The sequence below is a fragment of the Drosophila sechellia genome, chromosome 3L, assembly GCF_004382195.2.
Source record: "Drosophila sechellia strain sech25 chromosome 3L, ASM438219v1, whole genome shotgun sequence".
Lineage (NCBI taxonomy): Eukaryota > Metazoa > Arthropoda > Insecta > Diptera > Drosophilidae > Drosophila > Drosophila sechellia.
In genome coordinates, this window is record NC_045951.1 from 17,983,142 (window position 1) to 18,002,100 (window position 18,959).

Below are 18,959 nucleotides of genomic sequence, written 5' to 3' on the forward strand. Positions count from 1 at the left end.
TTAAAAAGCCGATTCGGTTGTTATTAAATGTTTTACGGCCCAACCAGACCAGGATATACAATGGAAATTTTTGAATTGTTGAGCTCCAAGGAGAGTTAATGTTATGGTGTACTTTTTATTGTCAGCTCAGCTTTTAATTTAAATGATACAACGAAATGTTTAACTTTATATGGTGATCCCAAAATGTACTTTGGGATATGTGAAATGTTTTAACAAGGAGGGTATACGCACAAAGCTTTGGGTTATAAAAAAATACCCTAAAATTTGGGAACCGTTTTAAAACTTCTTAAGAAAATAATGTTAAATAATGTATAACAAAACACGATAATAAATTGATTTTTGTACAATAATAAATTGATTTTATTTAATAAAAGTATCTCAAGAGTATTCTGAATTCCTTATTCTTTTTTCTTACCTTGTTTCCCAATTTTCTTAAAAGTAATTCAAAGTAAAAGCAGAGCATTAAAAATAATTTTTATGTGCAACTTTATTTGCAATATTCTTTAAATTGTATTTTTATTTATTTACGTCTATGGGGTTGTTTAAAAATGTTGCCGGTTTTCCTGCCCTCCCTTCTTTTTACTGGCTTATACTCGTATTTATTAGTTCTGAAAAATGTGGCTCGACTCGTTTAATTTTGTAAACCGGAGAGTTTTCGCACAAAACGTTTTTTAACAGCACATATAAATTTTCTTTGAAGGATTTGCTTGATGCAGAGCAATTGGAATTTATGAAGGCTTCAATTTGGGGGCGTGCAGTTCACGAATCAAATAAATTCAGCGATCATAAAATTGTCTGCCAGCAAATCCATCCAATATATCAACATATTTGACTACCAATTACAGACACCTTCTCGTCGTCGTTTGGAGGTGGGAAAAATTCTGACTCAACGCACATGATAATTTATCGCACATGCCTACATGAACATGTCACCCCCTCGGAGTTATATGTTCTGTGGGTGTGGGTTCCAGTGAGTATATTCATATTTTCCCCATATGACCATTGTCTTTATCCCTTTTCGGGCTCAGACTTGGGCGATGATTTGCAGCCGCTGCCAGTAAATCAAGCCTGCAGCATTAGATCAGATCAGCAGCCTGCAAGGATAATAAATGAATTGTTTATGGACCGACAAAGTGGGCAAAGGCATATTCGTCTCTACTTTTTTGATATACTGCGTCTTATTTTGAGGAGACTAAGCTACCTACATGAATCTGACTTGAAAATATCATTTGTCATTATGAGGAATTAGGAGTTCTTTAAATTATCACGGAATCGTTACATACGGTAATATTAAATATTTAACACAATACCCTTTTCAAAAATGCGAAAGATAAAACTTATACATATATTTAAATTAATTTTTTAAAAGTGTACAAATATGTTATTATTATAATATTATGGTCACGTCAATAAAACGTAAATATGATTTTATATGAGTTAACACGAAAAACATTCATTAGTTTATTTGGATGAAATTGGTAATAATTAGCATGAAATATATGAAATATCTGAAATATATGTCATTAAAGGGAAACGTGAATATTTTTTGAAAATTAAAAACTCTTGTAATGTAATGATCTGTAAGCCTTTATTGGGAGCTTATTCACACTGCCTCTCTTCGTCGCCTTTTTTATGTGATTCCCCACTTCCTAGCTTCAGTTTCGGATACCCCACATACCTCGGATCCTCATGTCCTCATGTCCTGGCATCGCTGCCCAAAGGACAATTGTCAGGCGTTGCCTGTCATCCGTTTGTTGTTGTTTGTTTCTGGTTGCTGGCCACACGCCGCAGCCAAGTTCCTCAATTAAAAAGGGTCCTTCGACGGGTGGACTCGGCCATGTCCGGGCAAATACGTCCATTGACGGCAGAGAAAAGAGTTCAATTGATGCCTGACATATTCCTTTGTGCGCCGCACGCGGTGAGGGGATATGGAGGTGGGGTCATGCAAATTGTCGAAATATTTTCAACTGACCAACAATTGAGTGGGTGGTTCAGAGGCAACGGTTTCCCACCTTTTCACGCTGTTGTGATTGGTTTTTGTCTAATGGAACTCGAGCGTGGCAACAATTTCATTGAATTGGATTTCAATATAGCACAAATATGTCTGTGAGTCTGAATAAAGGGCACCAATACCCTAGAAATAAAGCTTAATAAGGTTTCGTTTTGACTAAAGCAAAGTTATATTTTAAGTGCCACGAAGCAAATTGGACGCATATTTTAACACATAATTAACAACTCAAGATGAATGTTTAGTCTAACCGACTCATATTAATAGTGGGTGGCAGATCTAATAAAAGGTTTTAATTTTAAGGTAATATTACCAAAAAATATAACAAATAAAATAAAAATAACTTTCCATTGAATATAACGTAATTGTACGGTATGTGATATTCGCAACACTTGATTATAGAATATTACCTTTTGATTTTTTCAAGGCTCCCCGTCGTAGACATCGACGAGGCTCTATATGTATGTACTTTCCTTTCACAATTCGCTGGTCATTAAAAGGGACACGTGCAGTGAGGCACGTGGCCCGTGCCAGGTTTCCCTTGTTCTCCTGAAAACGAAACTCCGAAACTGGACCTGGGATCCCGGGGATCCTGAGACCTCTTCCATTGTTTTGGCCTTCCTTCCTTCCGTTTCGGTTTACGGGGCACTTGAGGAATATGTTTTACAATGATTAGTGTAAATATTTGAGGGCCAAACTGCTCACACAGAGCACACAATGCCGAATGCCCGAGCTCAAATTGGGCCTCGAACCGAGAGGCATTTGTCGCTTAATTTTTGTACAAATACATTTCATTATATCGAGGTTGCCCGACGCGGTTTTGGTTTCACTTCCGGTCATGCGCCCAAAAGAGAGCCCATCATGTTAATTTGTTATTAATTGTGCCATGTTGATTTTTGTTTTGATTTCTCTTGTGTCGGGGTCGGTAGAATGGGAAATGTGTTAGGTGAAAAAGGACACTCTGGGAAAATTTTCTCAATATTTATTATGGCCTTACTGGAATGTCTTATGTTATATTTTCAGCTTTTAGGCATATATATCTTCCAAAACTTGTTGCTTGTACTCACTTATAATTTTGTAAATATAGATTAGCTAGAAATAATTTTCTCTGGTTACAGCTACTTTGGCCTGCAAGCGACTGGTTCCCAACTTTAAAGCAATTTTAGACCATGCGGGCGTGTCGAATTTCCCGCAACTTGCATAAATTATAAAGCGGAAGAGCCTTTTGGATGGGAGCAGCTTAATCAACATCAGACACACGACCCACGTCGTAATCCCTTTACGATGAGCACCAGATCGAGCTGAAGGAAAGGGTTAAAAAACTAGGATGGGCCAAAAGGAGCGGGCGTGAAAAAAGAGCAACAATGTGGGAATCCCCTGCCACAGTTTGTTGCATGTTTTGAAGTATCTGCTGGATTCGGGGCTGCCCATCAATGTCAGTCATAAATTCATCACGCAAATCTGTTTTGCATTTGTGCGGTCACGTGACTTCATCCTCGGCATTAGATAATGTTTGACATTCGGCCATATTAATTGTTCAAATTAAATAGATCTGCAGCAGCCTCTCCGGAGTGTGAACAAAGTGTTGTTGCCACAACAACTTGAGTCGAGGGCAGATGCGAGATGGTTAACTGGCGGCAGAAGTGGGCCCACAACTATTGGCAATTAAGTTAATTGTGTAAACTGCGGCGAGCACCGCAGGACATCGTTGGCAAGTTACGGGGTAGTTAGTATCGAGGGCGGATTTGGAAGTGGTAAAAAAATTATTAACTTAAATCGTAAGAGCAGAGGCATGACTATTGCAGTAAGTATTATGAAGGTTTGAGCGCTCAAAATAATATATAATTCCGGTTAAAAAGATAATTTCCTTTTAATAGCTAAAATCTTACCATTAATTAATATTATTTAAACTATCCAATATCTAACATTTCTAATTTGTTACATAAATTTTATTTGCTATAAATAAATTTAATATGAAAATTGTATCCCATTTGGATTTTTTGTTCTAAAGGTGTGTAAAATAAAATGAAAATTTTAAAAATCGCATTCTTTTCACAGTTTGTAGGACTTACTTTACCTTTTGACCTCCCCTCGTCGATTTTGTACATCCAAAATAAGCTGCTGCTCATTGTCCTCAGTTTCGCTCCTCTTGCATAAGAGCAGACGAATTCTGGAACGGCATCAACAGCATCGAGGGCTTTATAGTCATCGTCAGCAGAATGTCAGGCGCAGCTTAGGCAAATAAATAAATATATATATATAAATAAATCCTGGGACAACGGACATTGCGCAACAGTGTGTGTGAGTCTGACATACAAAAACAAATAATTACAAGTAAAAATCGCTGCGAGTATAATGGAGCAGATAATGAGGTGAGGTCGGGATGTGGGGTTGTTCGAGACCAGGACCAGACGATGCCAAGTCCCCGGCAATTAAACATTTTCAATAAAATTTACACCTGAGCTCATTTTAATTGAGTTGCATGCGGTGGGTCTGCTCTTGAAAAAGGATCGGCAGGAACAGATAAACTTGTTCTCTCGCGGAGTGAAGCGAGGTAAATTCGAGTGGAGCGGAGCCACTCGAATCCTTCAGATATAATTGCCCGGCCAGGGCAGAGATATTCAAGTTCAGTTCCCCGACTGTCTGTCTGCCACTTGAAACCTCCTGCTCCTTATTCCAATTGATTTTTGCTTCAATGTAGTGGAATTGATTTGTGTACGAGTCGCCCCGCCCACTCCACCAAATTAGTTGCCATAAATAAAAAAAAGAAAGGAATCCAAACCAGAGCGAACACAACACGGAAAAATTAAATAAGAAATTGGCAAAGAGCACGGAGCGGACAAGTGAAATATTTTTCTTATTTGGTTCGGAAATTTGCATAAATAAAGTTGCCATGACATCCCCGGGATATTGATATGATATGGAGAAGGTAGCCGCGGCTGGCAAATTTGCGTACGATTTCGTGATGCCCTAACTGAAGGCGGGTATATTACAAAAGAGTACCTATTTGGGGAAAATTAATATTTCTGATGCAAAAATGTTTTAATATTTTTAGTTAATTATTTGTATTATTTTATATTTACTAATAGTTGCGTTACAAAATTGTATAAATATTATATAATTTTGACTTATGTTATATGAATGAGAGGTTTTATGAGTTTTAAGTTTGGTAAAGGAATCAACTTTGAATCAACTAATTAACTCGTAGGTACTAGACATTTTTCAACACTGTATAGAGCAACTTATATTCGATTTTCCGCTTGCCATCGAGCAACTCTTATGACATCGTGAAATTCTTGCCTCAATAAACATAAATTTGCACTGGCATTCGCACAGAGACCCCAATAACACACCCCTCCCCGAAAGTGTGTGCAACCCTCGATGAACTATAAAAATTGCCAATAAGTTGATCCCCGGTTCCCTTGCCAGAAAATGCACCAAGGCGGAGGATGAGGTCCCGGAAAATGTTGTCGCATGCAAATTTGCTGCCTGATTTGTTCATTTTGTTTCAATTTTCGCTCGCCTCGATTTCCTTTTTTCCTTTTGCGCCTCAATAAAGTCCTCTGCGAGTGCATTCCGCAAATAATTGCAATGACTCGCTTCCCCAAACAAATAATTCGGCTGTGTGTGTGTCCTCCTGGTATCATTTTCTATTTTCTGATTTCGATATGGTAATTTTCTTTCTTTATTTTTTTTGCCGACTGCCTTTGGCCAAACATTTGATATTTGACAATGGGACTGGGGTCCTGCCTGCTGTCATTATTAGTATTTCACTCCCGTTTGAGTCTTAGCTGATTGTAGTCAAATTGAGAAAAGAAACTGAAGGCTATGATGGCTTGTTGGCAATTCAATAATTTGAATATCTATTAAATACTTACTAAGTCTGTGCACATAATGGAAAAATGTAAATCTCCTTGGAAAAGTTATGAAGAAGGAGGAGCAAAATAATTATAAATAAATATCGAAAAAATATATAAATAAATAAATAAATGTCGAAAAATAATTACATTTAAAGAATGTTTATAGGTGCATTTCAGGTGCAGAGGCAATATATACAATTTATATGTATAGATTTATTTAAAAATCTGCACCTGCTAATCGAGCCTACTTCCGTCTCCAATCAGTTCAATTAAATTTGTGAACCCTTTTTTTCAGAGAAGAGAAACCCTTGTCAGTTTGGGAATTAAATTCAGCATGACATTAATTATATTTCAACAAATTTTAATAAGGCACCTTTGGACCGTGGTCGTCCTTCTATTTACCAAATATTATTCGGTTTTTTTAATTGCACCCGAAAGAAAGGAAAAAAATTGTTAACAACTTCAATTAAATTATCAACTTTCAGCACGTAAAAGTCTCGACCGATGGGCGAAGTCAGAAAAAATTGGCCGCTGAAAAGTTTTTCGGGCGAGTTTTAACTCAATTTGACTGCGGCAAAGTTTTGCCTCTCCTCATTTTTCCTGGAAACGCTTAACGCGGCTTAATTGTGGTCACAGGTGCTGAGGGCGAAATTTTTATCGTTCTGTTCACAGTTTTCAAAAAAATTGTGTACTTACCATGGAGGGTGGGTATCTGCAGATGGGATGATGGCTCATTTCGTTTAAGACAATTTTTATGACCTTTACGACTATTTGCCGAGTCGTTGCATTGGATTGGCGCTTTGATTGCGTTTATGGCCCTAAGCTTCTTGGGCCAGAAATAAAATTCCTCAATTTATTTGTTTGTCTTAGCCACATAAAAAACGGGTCTTCACTTCGGACTGCTTTTTCGCGTAATTTGATCTCTTGGCTGCAACCCTTTTTATTCCTTCGTCGTGGAGGCCAAAATCCTTAGCGCGCTTTTCGGCGTTGCGCATTTTTTAATTGCTTGAAATTTAATATTTTTTGGCGAGTCTCGATGTTTGTTTTTATTTTATGCTAATTATATGCGCATGCAACGCAAAGCAGTCTCTGTTTTTATCTTCTCTCACTCTCGTTGGCATTTCCGAAAAGCCAATTATAAAATTTCATTTTTGCACTCTTCGCTTTTCAGTTTGTTATTGAAAATAGCTTTTGGCATTGGTAATCCGATAGCCGCAATTAGCAAGGCGAGTCCTGGGAGGTCAGACGAGATGAGAATTTAATAACAATAAGCAGATTGCCGGATTATTTTCACATAAGTGTAGCTTAAAATTAAAGTGATGGCTTTCGAACGAATTGTGAACAATATGCTCCGTATATCAATGTGTTACATTTCAAGACTTTTCCGGCTTAATTTAATTAGATTTCTTTAAATGGGTGTAGAGCTATTACTTAAATTAAGCATCTGATAATTAATATTGAAAATAAATATTTTATTAAATATTGCTTAGCTCCATATATGTGATGAACGAACTTAAACTTAAACATTACCAAAAAGTCACAGGTCCCTAAGCCCAAGTAAAAGGTGGCACTTGATGCTCCTTAAAAATGCACACATCTATTTATATTTATGAGCTGACCCGAGTCCTGCATCGCGAGTCCATTGTAATTCAATAATTTCCGCACTCGCTTGGCGTCAGGATTTTTTAATTGCTTTTCAATAAGCGGGTGTGTGGAAAGGGGAGAGCGGAGGGCAGGATGTCCTGCGTGGAGCCTGTTTGGGCGCTGATAAGCCGCAGGATAATCATCGGCATGGCCAACGCGTTAAAATGCTGAAAAATTCATAGGTATGAAGCTGAAATATTTACGATGCGAATTAAAAAGCGCGCTAATGCAATTCACTCGGCCATCGCTAATTTAAATTTGTAAGTGGCCCTGCAATATGCGAAATAAAAATTTGAAAAAAGAGCAATGCAATTTGCATTTGCAAGCTTCGACCTAATATATACCCTTTTGGAAAACATTTTATAACATCTTACACACTATTTTTCTGTAATTTAATGGACACTACATGTTGAAATAGGAATATGAACTATATTATTTTATATGTTTTATCTTATTTTTTAATTCAAAGTGGACAACACAATTATGATGCCCTTCTACAAATACTCTATACTTCGTCCTATAAAAGAGCAACGCATGGCTGACGCTGACGACGTGTGGTATGCAACAAATTGTTGCATGGCCTTTCAAACTAATGTCCGTTGCTGTCTCCCTCTCTGTCTATCCTGTATGCGGCTCTCGCTCCTTCTCACTTGGTGAGCGGTCAACAATGTTGTGTTAATGTTTACACATGTCCATGACACGACCACAATGAACACGATTCCGGTGCAGGCACCATTCCGGACCCATTTTTAGGCCAGTCCAGACCTTACACAGGCAGATTGTTTTAAATGTAGAATATCTTATATTGGAAAATAAATATTTATAATAATTGTATTTAATATGAAATTGAAGAGAATGGAAGAATAATTCAACAAATTATTTGATATTTCTTTATCAAATATAATAGAAATATAAAATAAAATAAATACACTGAATACATTGAATATAAGTATAAAATAATAAGTATAGTATGCATCCACTACATCCACCAGTCTAGAACATAAATTGTTGACTTGAGTCAAAAAATCTAAATAAAATATAATGCAATAATATATAAACTTGTCCTTTTTTCACTGTGTACCTGGTCAAGCCAATTCAATCCAATCCAGCCGGGTCTGTCCATAAAGTGCATCAGTTGCGCTGCATTGCACTTTGGAGTTCCGTTGAGTTGAGCTGAGTGGAGTGGAGTGGAGTGCCTCGAAATGCACCGTGTCTGTTCGGGTGTCGATAGCAGGCCTTAATTAAAATTAACATTTTTTGCACAAAACTTAACAAGTCCTTTTTACATTGTGGGGCTATGCTTTTAGGCCAGAGTTAACTCAATTTGGGAGCCCAGGACACTGGAGCACCGCTGGGGATATCGGATGCATGTGTGTTTTAAAGGGGCCTTTATCTTCTATGCAATATTTCTATTGATTCTGATGATGGTTATTTAATTTGGAGCGTCAAGAGTGCGTTATTGATGCGTACTGGATGGCCTTTGAGTGCATTTGCCGTTTTAATAGCCTGTGGATGGCAGGAGGGCTTCATTTTGTGGCAAGGCATATTCCGGCGATAGGGGGAAATTCCTAACGTGTCCTGGATTTAGGACTGGATAAATACGTTGGCGGGCATAAGTGTACTTTAGCTTAATGTTGCTTGACTGAGTAAGGATTTTTGGCATTAGTAGAGTATTACACTATCGAATTATTTATTTAATTTTAAAAACTAAATATATACTTTAAAATAAAATATTTATTTAACTAAGTATTAAACTTAAATTTGTATTATATGACTAAAAATGTGTTAAAAATTAAAAATAATTAAGAGAGCTTCTTGTTTAAAGTTACATTTATATTTATTAATATTTAGTAATAGTTAAAAAAAAAACATTCATTTAGGATAATCAAAAATACATACGTGAAATAGTCATAATAATATGAATTGTTTTATAAATTGTGCCAGCTTGTTTGCATTTTTTTGGGTCTCTTAGTTTTGGATGTTAAGAACTTGCATAACCTAATGTCAATTGTATTCACAATGCACTTCTCCCTTCTCTACAGTATTTGCATGTCAAGCTATACTGGGTTTTTCCCATAATCCGGGAAAACACAGCATTTATCCACAGAAGGCGAAAACCGCGTATAACCGTATTTAATAACCAGCTCATATTTCCATATAGTTTATTTGACTTTTTGCGAAAATGCATTTCCGCGCCAGTCGCGAGCAGCCGCCGGCGTCAGGGGTTTTTAACAGGTCTGCATGAGTAAATATCAATATTTACACCTTTAATTAAAAACGCTAACAAGGTTATTTAGTGTGTTGTAGATGAGGAAGGGGCAGGGCAGGGGGATTGGCCAGGAAATCTGGCAGGAAGTCAACCGTGGCCAACAGCGAAGCTTCGGTTACGACGCTTTTGCCTCTGCGTTCGCTTATTTTCGACCCTTTCAGACGTTGCCGGAAAAGCTTTTAAGCGAAAATGCCAAAATGAAAATGTAAAATTTATTTTTCATTCACTTGTTTAACTTAACATTAATGCACTGTTTGCAATGCAGGCTCATTTGTGCGGGAGCATGACGAAGCGTTGTAAATGTATGGCCAAATGGTGAATTCAAATATTAATCAAAGAGTGCAGTCATGTATTTGTATTTTTCCCATTCTAGGCATGAAAATTGAAAGGTCAAACGAAAAGGGGAATTTTTAAGTTTTTGTGCGAGGTGGAGCCACTGCATTGTGTGCCTAAAATATTTGTCATATTGCACGTGCCACAAAAGGCTGCATCGACGCCCACGGCGCGAGGTGGTGACATTAAAATCCAGCCTGCGCTGCATGTCGTTTAATTAAAAAATGCCCCAAAAGCATTTACTCAAACCCCATGTTGTATTTAAAAGGCCAAAAAACCAGTGCAAGCATTGATGCAATAGGAAGAAGGGATGTGTGCATTTTAATGAAAACGGAAACCAAATAATCAGCAAGTGACAATCTCCTAGGGTGGTGGTCAAGCTCAGATAGAAAAGTACTACTGCACCGGAAAAAATAAAAGGCACTACAAATGAATTTTAAGAGTGACTAAGGTTAAGATTCAATTTTATAACTTGCCTACCATATAACGAAAATATTAATAAATACCCTACATTATTTAATTTTCCATGTTTAAGAGCCTTTTGTTTTTTTCGACCTTAAGATTTAATTTCTCCAGTGCAAAGCTGAACAAAGCGCCAGTGCGAAATGAGAAAAGTGCAACCCGTGGAGCGTATGAATTTAATGATTTAATCGCAGATCCCCGCCCCTATTGTGCCACGCCTTGTTGACACTGCATGCGTGTCAAGAGAATTTGTCAAAAAATGCAACCGCCGTTGGCAGCCTCAAGGGAAATTGGACAAAGCCAAGTGGACTTGGACCACGTGGAACGGGATTAGGGCTGCACTTGGCCAAGTTATTGACTTTGTGTCTCTGTCAAATCCTGGCATGTGGTCAACATTTAAGTGTAATTAATGCCCGCGGCCAGTCGCCGGTTGCATTTCAGACGATCTCCTCCTGCGGATGCCGGAATATGAAAACCAAATATTGCGCTTAATTTGATTAGCGTGTCTGCGCCCAGATTCCGATTGCATTTTTCGGTTTTGTTTGTGCATCCCAGCCCGCGGCATTATTCACTTCCGATGTTGTGCCCATCATTCAATACTACGAATTTGAAATGGAAATATGATTTATAATATTGCAAAGAACATTTGCTTTTTTAGAGAAGTACGCAGTTCTCCGTGCTAGGATATGTAAGGATATACCAAGTTTTCAGTAGTTTCTCTGTGGGATAGTTGGCCTCCTTCCTCCAGTTTATTTCTTTTAATTTTCCCAGGAGGAGGCGGCTGATCGAAAGTGTTTCTGCTTTGGAAATTAATAGTTTTCCAACAGCAGGAAACTTTTAAACACTTTGAACTGTTCGAAACTAAATGCAAATGTGCCATCAAGTTCAGTTCCTTTTCTTGGCGGATTTTCTTAGGCGGGCAAATTGAATTCAGCTTGGGTCCGTTGAAAGGTTTTCCATTTCCATAGTTTTCATTAACCCCCGCAAGTCCCGTGGGGCCTTTGACGCCTTGTGTGTGAAGCATAATTACAGGGACTAGCCAAGTTCTTCAATTAAAATTTATTTGGCTTTCGGTGGGGGATGGAAATGTGGTAAGTGTGTGGGTTCTTTTTAGTTTTCATGTCAAATCGGCGAAGTTTTGGACTCGCTTCGATGCGGTTGTGTGCGCTTTTTAATCCTTTGTGCCACTGACAAACCAATTAATGATGATTTGTGGTCGCTTTGTGCAAACGACTTGAAATATTCTGGAACTACAACATATAGTGGCTTCAATGTGAAAATAACAACTAGCGAAAGAAGGCAGACAAAAATTAAAAACCGTACTTATTTAGATTTACAACAGAGTATTGAAGTCGGAAAAGGAATGAATTTATTCATTTATCTTCATATATTACTTATTAAATAAATTGGTTTACCTATTCTAATGGCGCTGATAATGAACTTATTAAACGATGTTTACTTTTAAAAGTTACACAATTTTTTTCTATAAAATATATTTTCAACAAGTGATATTCACACTTTTATCACTTAGCATCAGAATTCGCTCTTAAATATTATGCATCAAGCCCATTTGTTTAACTATTTGCATATTTGACACATTGTTTTTCAGAACTTCGCTTATTGTTTTAAAGCCAAAAAAAAGCCCTGTGGCCATATCGAACACACTCTTACACTTAAGTGTCCAACAGAAAAAGGGAAAAAACTCGGTGGCAGTCATAATGATGACACACTTACCACATAAACCGCACGCACCACATATAACCACCACCGAAACCGGATCCAACTCACAGTGTTGCAAGCCACCCACCGGGGGTGGGGCAAAAGCGCCATAGAGCAGGAAAAAGCGCCGAAAAAAGGGTTGGCAGGAATGGGGAAAGGCTTGCCACTAAAATGCACGCTAATGAGTTTCAATTACGACCAACTGACAAGATGGGACGCTCTGGAACAGTTTTTATTTTTATTGACATGCCATTTGGGCTCCGCAGCCTCATTTCCCCTGGTTGTTTTCGGTGTCGTCGCTTCTGTTGTCAATTTGCGTAAAATTTTTGTCCTTTTTGAGTGTTTGCTTGTCGCTACTTTGATTGAAACTAAACGACTAGCTGAGCTGCGGCTGAAGGTGTGGGACGGAGGGGTTGGGGATCGCGAGTGCTTGATTTTAATTAAATTCCCATTCCCGCAGAATGCGCCACAAGCAGCTGAGCCTCATCGACCTCTCGTCCTGTGGCCTCAATGCCCGCTGCTCTGCGTCTGTTTGTCACTTGTCATCCTGATTTCGGGATGCTCTGCAGCGGGAGTACTTTGACTATAAGATCGCATTGGTGTTGGGGGACTCTATTACAAAATTTCACGTATTTCACTTTAATAGTTATGGTATTTACAGTTGATTTTTTTTTTTTTTTTTTTTTTTTTTGATTTACCACTCTAAAACGCCACCTTAATTTTTAGTGGATAAAATTAAATCTAATTTTGCTTCATATACTTGTGTAAAGCAGAGCCTTAATCATAGTAACTAAATTTATCAAAACTGAAGTGCTTTATTTTACCCAGTATTTTATATTTCGATGGTGCCATCCAATAAGGTGTATAGGAGCAACCATTGCAATCCTTGTTTTTTTTAAGTCGTAAACTTTTATGATTACAAGAACACCAGGGCGTTTGTTGTTATTTGTGTCCCTGCTCCTGGTGTCCTGGTATCCTGGTGTCGTCGTTTACTTTGTGGCCTGGAGTCGGTGTTGCCATTGGCACATGTTACAGCAACCGAGACTCGTCTAAATGGTTATGGCGCCGAGCATTTTAAATAATTAATGGCTGAGCTGAGAACGAGTGGAGTACAAGTGCACATCGCACTCAAACTCAAAGTCAAGCCGAAGCAGGGGCTGCCAGCTCGTCGGAGGCGCCACAAATGTAATAAAAATGTTCGGCCAAAACTTTGACCAAGAAGCCGACAACGGAGCAGAAGTTTTCCGACTTTGGCTTAAAATCGACTCGACTGCATTTCAATTCCCAAACGATTATAAACTACCGACCGTTTGCAAATTTAATTTACAACTGCACAAAGTGAACAAACCGCAACAAGAGCTCGGAAACGAAGTTTTTACTTTGTTAAAGTCAGAGGGCAGACTTTTATTTGCCACCTACACAACTTTTGCTCGAGGGTCAGCTGCCAGTTGGTGCAACTAGAATTAGCTGGTAACTGGGAAGTATATTTGCACTGGAAGGAAAACATGCTCATTACATTTGTGCAATTAATTTTTTCTTTTATAAAAAACACTTTACATATCGTTAAGAAGATATTTGTTTTTATATCTCTACAAGATGTAGTTCTTTTTAAAGAACTCTTTTTTTCTTGTTTGTACTATATATTTACTATTACAGCATAATAAATTTAAATTATATTAATCGAAAGGATTTCTCTATGTGTGAGGTATATAGAGAAAAGTTTGCAGGAACAGGAAATTATGTTTATTATTACTTTGGCACACACAAGTCGGACGCCAAGTGGCCAAAAGCTTTTCCCCGAACAATATGCAAATGTGCAGCAGCGAAAGGTGCTAAAAGGACTCTGAAAGGAGTGCCTCAGTCCCATTCTCAACCGTTGCCGAAAACTTCAAATTTAAATTAATAAGACAGCAGACGGGATCGCCCAGTTGGATAAGCTTCGTTAGCCTCGTGGAACATCATCATCAGGAGCAGCGTCTTTTTCCTTGGAGTGCTCACTAAATTGCACTTTAATTGCACTTTAGGCGAGAGCCAGTCGATGGGCAAAACTCAAAACTTTTGTTTCCCCTTTCCCTGCGAAAATTTTCGGCCATTGTCTGAATGGGGTGCAGACGGGAAATTGGCAATCATCATAAATAAGTGATTCAAATTAATTAAATTCAGCTTTGCGACAAAAGCATTTTTCTGGGGACCGGTAATCAAAGTCTTGATAAAGATTTCTAGAAGTTTAAAAACATTTTATAGTTTTAAATAATTCATATTTAGTTATGTAATGAGAGGTTTTTATGATATTTTAATACATTTTACCGTAAGAAAATACAAAGCGCTTCTGATCAACTAAGTTGCACTTTATCCAATTCAAGTTTTGCCTCCATGGCCGCCACTTGTTTGCCATTGTGCTTGATCCCTCTCAGCCATTCGATGTAGTCCTCTGGGACTCCGGATTCCGTAGCTCCTTTCACCAATACTTTGAGGTACGTTTCCGAAGGCTGTCGATCGAGTGGAATAATTTCCTGGCCACCTCCAGCATGGAGGTCTGTTTGAGGCTGATTTGTCAAGTGATAGGCACGGCAGGTAATGCTTGAATCGGTTTTCAACAGGTGAACGGGAACACTAATCGGAATATACACGCCATCTGGCACACTCTCCTGACTAAGAAACATGGAAAATTTAATATTTTTAAAACAACTGAGCAAAACCTACTCGTCTAAATCCTTTAGGTTGCACATATCAATCTCCCAAACGGCTCCGTACACATGTGATCCTTTGGTGGGTACAATTGTAGCGGGAGCGCCTTGCCAATTCTTCGATCCAGTGTGAAAGTCTAATCGAAAGTTCTATGAAAAAGGTAGTTCAAAATTGTGATAAGCTTACAGTGATATACAAATTTAAGAAGAAATATTCGGCATTCTACCATGGATAGTTTGATTTGTTAGTGTGTTTAACTTAAAACAACAAATTTTTTTGAATTTCTGATTACCTCTAATTTACCGACACCAATCCTCTTTGCAGTTGGATTTTGTATATGAATCCGACTGGCTAGCATATTGCTACCGAAACCAAAATAAAAGAATTTAGTGGCCATAGGAGTAAGCTGCTGAAGCTAAAAATGGTATAAAAATAGAGGGAAAGCTTGTTTTACAAAATATTCCAAAAATTGAAAATTTAAAAAAGAAACTACTACTAATCACAAGTTTTAGAAGCACTGGCCATAAGACAGTCCATCCAAAACTTGAAACTGCTTGTTTCGCAAGTTCGTGGACGACAAGCAGTACTCACAGTGGTTGGTGTATTGGATAGAATGTAATTAGATCAATGTAAATAAAATGTATATTTATATAAATAATAAATAAAATTTATATAAGTATTTTATAGCTGAAATATTATTGTTAAAATTAAATATTTCACCATATACGATTGAGATATATATAAAATTGATAAAACAAGAGCTCTTTTATTTTTTATTTTTACGAGCCAATAGACCAGCTGTTAGAAAAGCTTATTCTAACTGAGCTTTTAAATCGTAAATCAAGTCAGCTGTTTACTTTAATAATTTGTTTCTAGTTTTTTTATTTTATCCCACTCGGAGTCCTCACTCATATTTTACACACAAAAATTCGTTATAATGGCACTTACTTTTAAATTCATGAAAATAAAACACGTCAACACTTTAAATCAAGCAGAAACTTGTGTACACTTTTAAAACGCACGGACAGATTGTAATGAAATGTCATTGACAAAATGATAACATGTTTTTGTAGAGCTACACTGCTCGGCAAGTTTCCTATCGATTACGTGGTTAAACAGAGAGCTAACTCTCGATTGTAGGGATGGACATGCCGCAAATAGCTTTGTTAATACGTTATTAATTAAATATTTAATTAATTAAATATTTATAGTTACAAAACTATTTAAAAACATTTGGGCTTAAAATTAAAATTGCCGTGAGTAGAGCCTCATTGAAATTTAAAGTAGCTTGAATCAAAACTGTATAAATTGGAAACTTTTTATATTTAATTAATAGAAATATTCAGATAAGTTTTTCCATAAGCTGATTTTTAGACTTTAGTTCGGCTTAGCTTCTTTGAAATTTCGTACTGTGTATGGGGTTTGAAGCTAAATAAATGACTGGGAACAGCCTACAGGAAACTATTCATATTTGATCAGTGCAGACACATTTCAGACGGGCAATTCCAAATTAATTATAAAGATAACTTTTCTTTTTAATTAATAAACATTCTATTTATTAAGGTTTCAAAAGGAATCGTTCAGTAATTCCTCTGAACTTAACCTAATGTGTGATAAAGATAAATGAGACCAAGTGGTATCTTAATTATAAAGTACAAAAGAAAATGTAATATGTTATGTTATCCTCCGGGTAAGGAGATCGCTGGGGTGTACCCTCTTCAGTCTTCGGAGGGAGATGGGATCAGCTAGGATAGTTGGTTCGGGTGGGCTATAAGCCTGTCGGCATAACGGCTGCTGTGGAAATTAATCTCTTTCGATGACTATGTTCGTCACGTACCAGGGGAGCCCAGATGCGTGACGTGCTGCTCTCGACTGGACCACACGGAGCCTATTAAGCTGGTATTTGGCGGCAGTTCCCCACACCTGGATGGCATAACTCCACGTTGGAGCGAGAATGGCTTTGATTAAAAGAGCCTTAGAGCTCATTTGAAGTTTGCTGGAGTGGAAGAGCCAGTCGAGCTTTTTTAGCTTCGCCAGTGACTTAGATCTGACCGACGTGATGTGGGCCCTCCAGGACAGTCTCTGATCTAGATGAACTCCTAGGTAGCAGTGCGAACTAGCATTGGTGATAGGGCTTCCATCGAAGGTCAGATCTGTGCAGGTTCCGGGTCGCAGGGAAAAAGTTACACAGGCTGACTTTGAGGAGTTAATGGCCACATTCCATTTGGCAGTCCATTTTTCGATTGCGTGCAGCCATTCCTGGACTGCGTTAGAGGCAGATTGCAGTGAAGGATGAGACGCCAGCATGGCAGTGTCATCGGCGTAAGTGGCCAGTAGCAGCTGAGCCGGGGGGACTTCGGCGTTGTTTGCAGGAGATGGCATGTCAGCAGTGTACAGGGTGTATAGGAAGGGCCCAAGAACACTTCCCTGTGGAACTCCTGCGTGAATCTCTTCCAGGCTGGATCGAGCATCACGCACTGCAACGTCGAACGTCCGATTAGAGATGAACGATCTCAGGATGGCATAGTAGGGAGCAGGAAGGAGAGCTTTCATCTTGTATAGAAGGCCCTCATGCCACACCTTGTCAAACGCTTGCTTCACGTCTAGAAAGACGCCGACCGTGTAGAGTTTGTGCTCGAAGCCATGCGTCACCTGGTTTACCAGTCGATGTATTTGTGCAGGGCAGCCGTGGGACTTCCTGAAACCAAATTGGTGTGGAGGTATGTGGTTCACTACTTGCGGCAGTTCCATCAGGCGGGCTAAGAGTATTCTCTCAAAGATCTTAGAGAATGTTGATAGCAGGCTGATTAGGCGATATGCATCGATCTGCGTTGGCGGCTTTCCGGCTTTAGGTATCATGATGATACGTGCTCGCTTCCATTTCCTTGGAAAGTGCCCTAGCCTTAGCATGGCATTAAAAATTTTTACTAAGGCTAGGACTCCTTTGCGTGGCAGAGACTTCGCAGCACGGTTGTCGATGCTATCGTAACCAGGGGTTTTCTTGATGTGTAGCGCCTTCAGCTGCATCATGACTTCCTGCGGAGTGGTATGCCTAATGGGGCGAGCCGATACAGTCGGAGCGTCCAGAAAATTATTGATTTCTACGCGGTTTGAGTCGTCTGTTAGGTTGAAGGGCAAGAAGGTGGAGGTCAGGTGCAAAGCAAATGCCCTCGCTTTTTCATCGTCCGTCTTGAGCCAGAGGCCACTTTGACTCAGGAAGGGAGATTGAAACATCGGCTGCCTCTTGATATTTCTTGTGAGCCTCCATAACGAGAAGTTGCTGTTGTTATCTGGGCCAATACCCTCAAGTAGGGTATCCAGATTATCTCGTCGGGTCCTGGATAGCAAACGATGCAGTCTGTTTGTGGTACTAGAGTATAGCTGCTTGATGCTCGGATCTCCTGTGGCGATATACCGTCTCCTGAGGCGCCTTTTGTGGGAGAGCAGCTCCCTAGCCTCCAAGCTCAAGATGGGAGCCCTCCTTGCGGTCGTGTGACGAGCTTGATGTGGGGGAGGTGTGGCCCTCCGTGCTTTTCTAGGGATGCTTATGAGGAGTACGTATTCTACTTACATAGTTTGTTAAGATTCTTTACAAAATCAAAATCAAAATACAAGATTTCTCTGATGATGGCATGGGTCTCTAATCTCAAAATTCACTGCTCTATCTTGATCATCTATCGTATTAAATGAAAAAGCTTTGCAAGCGTCTTGAATGCTTTGAAAAGTGCATCCATTTAGTTTCGTTCAGAACGTAAACAAATAAAACATGAAATGGATCAGTCCGAAAACTAATTACACAGTAGTTGGACCTGTTTTCAGTGCTTAAAATGTCCGATTGTCTAATCTAATCTAATGATCTAATGAACCACTAATTTTTTCCCACAGCCATCGTCATTCGCTGATAATTTAAGTGTGAATTGGAGAATTAAAAATATGACAAATGCGACACAAAAAGACATTAATTGGTAAAATAGAA

At 38.6% G+C, this 18,959-nt stretch overlaps 1 protein-coding gene and 1 long non-coding RNA gene across 3 annotated transcripts; both read right to left on the reverse strand.

Annotated features, from left to right (window-relative positions):
• Window positions 1-476: 476 nt before the first annotated feature.
• LOC116801115 lies at window positions 477-2,713 on the reverse strand. Its single transcript, XR_004361783.1, has 3 exons — window positions 2,419-2,713; window positions 1,679-2,134; window positions 477-1,094 (listed from the first exon to the last, which is right to left on the reverse strand). It is a non-coding gene; the product is annotated as an uncharacterized LOC116801115 (long non-coding RNA).
• An 11,798-nt stretch (window positions 2,714-14,511) lies between these two features.
• Window positions 14,512-16,064, reverse strand: LOC6618306 (gamma-glutamylcyclotransferase). 2 transcript variants are annotated; one of them, XM_002042543.2, is made up of 4 exons: window positions 15,932-16,061; window positions 15,276-15,398; window positions 14,999-15,132; window positions 14,512-14,947 (listed from the first exon to the last, which is right to left on the reverse strand). In XM_002042543.2, the coding sequence occupies exons 1-4, from the start codon at window positions 15,941-15,943 to the stop codon at window positions 14,629-14,631; spliced, it is 588 nt and encodes a 195-aa protein (XP_002042579.2). In that variant the 5' UTR covers window positions 15,944-16,061; the 3' UTR covers window positions 14,512-14,628. The 2 variants fall into 2 exon arrangements, with proteins under 2 accessions (XP_002042579.2, XP_032575146.1); XM_032719255.1 differs by lacking the exon at window positions 15,276-15,398 and having other exon boundaries at window positions 15,932-16,064.
• Between the last annotated feature and the right edge of the window lie 2,895 nt (window positions 16,065-18,959).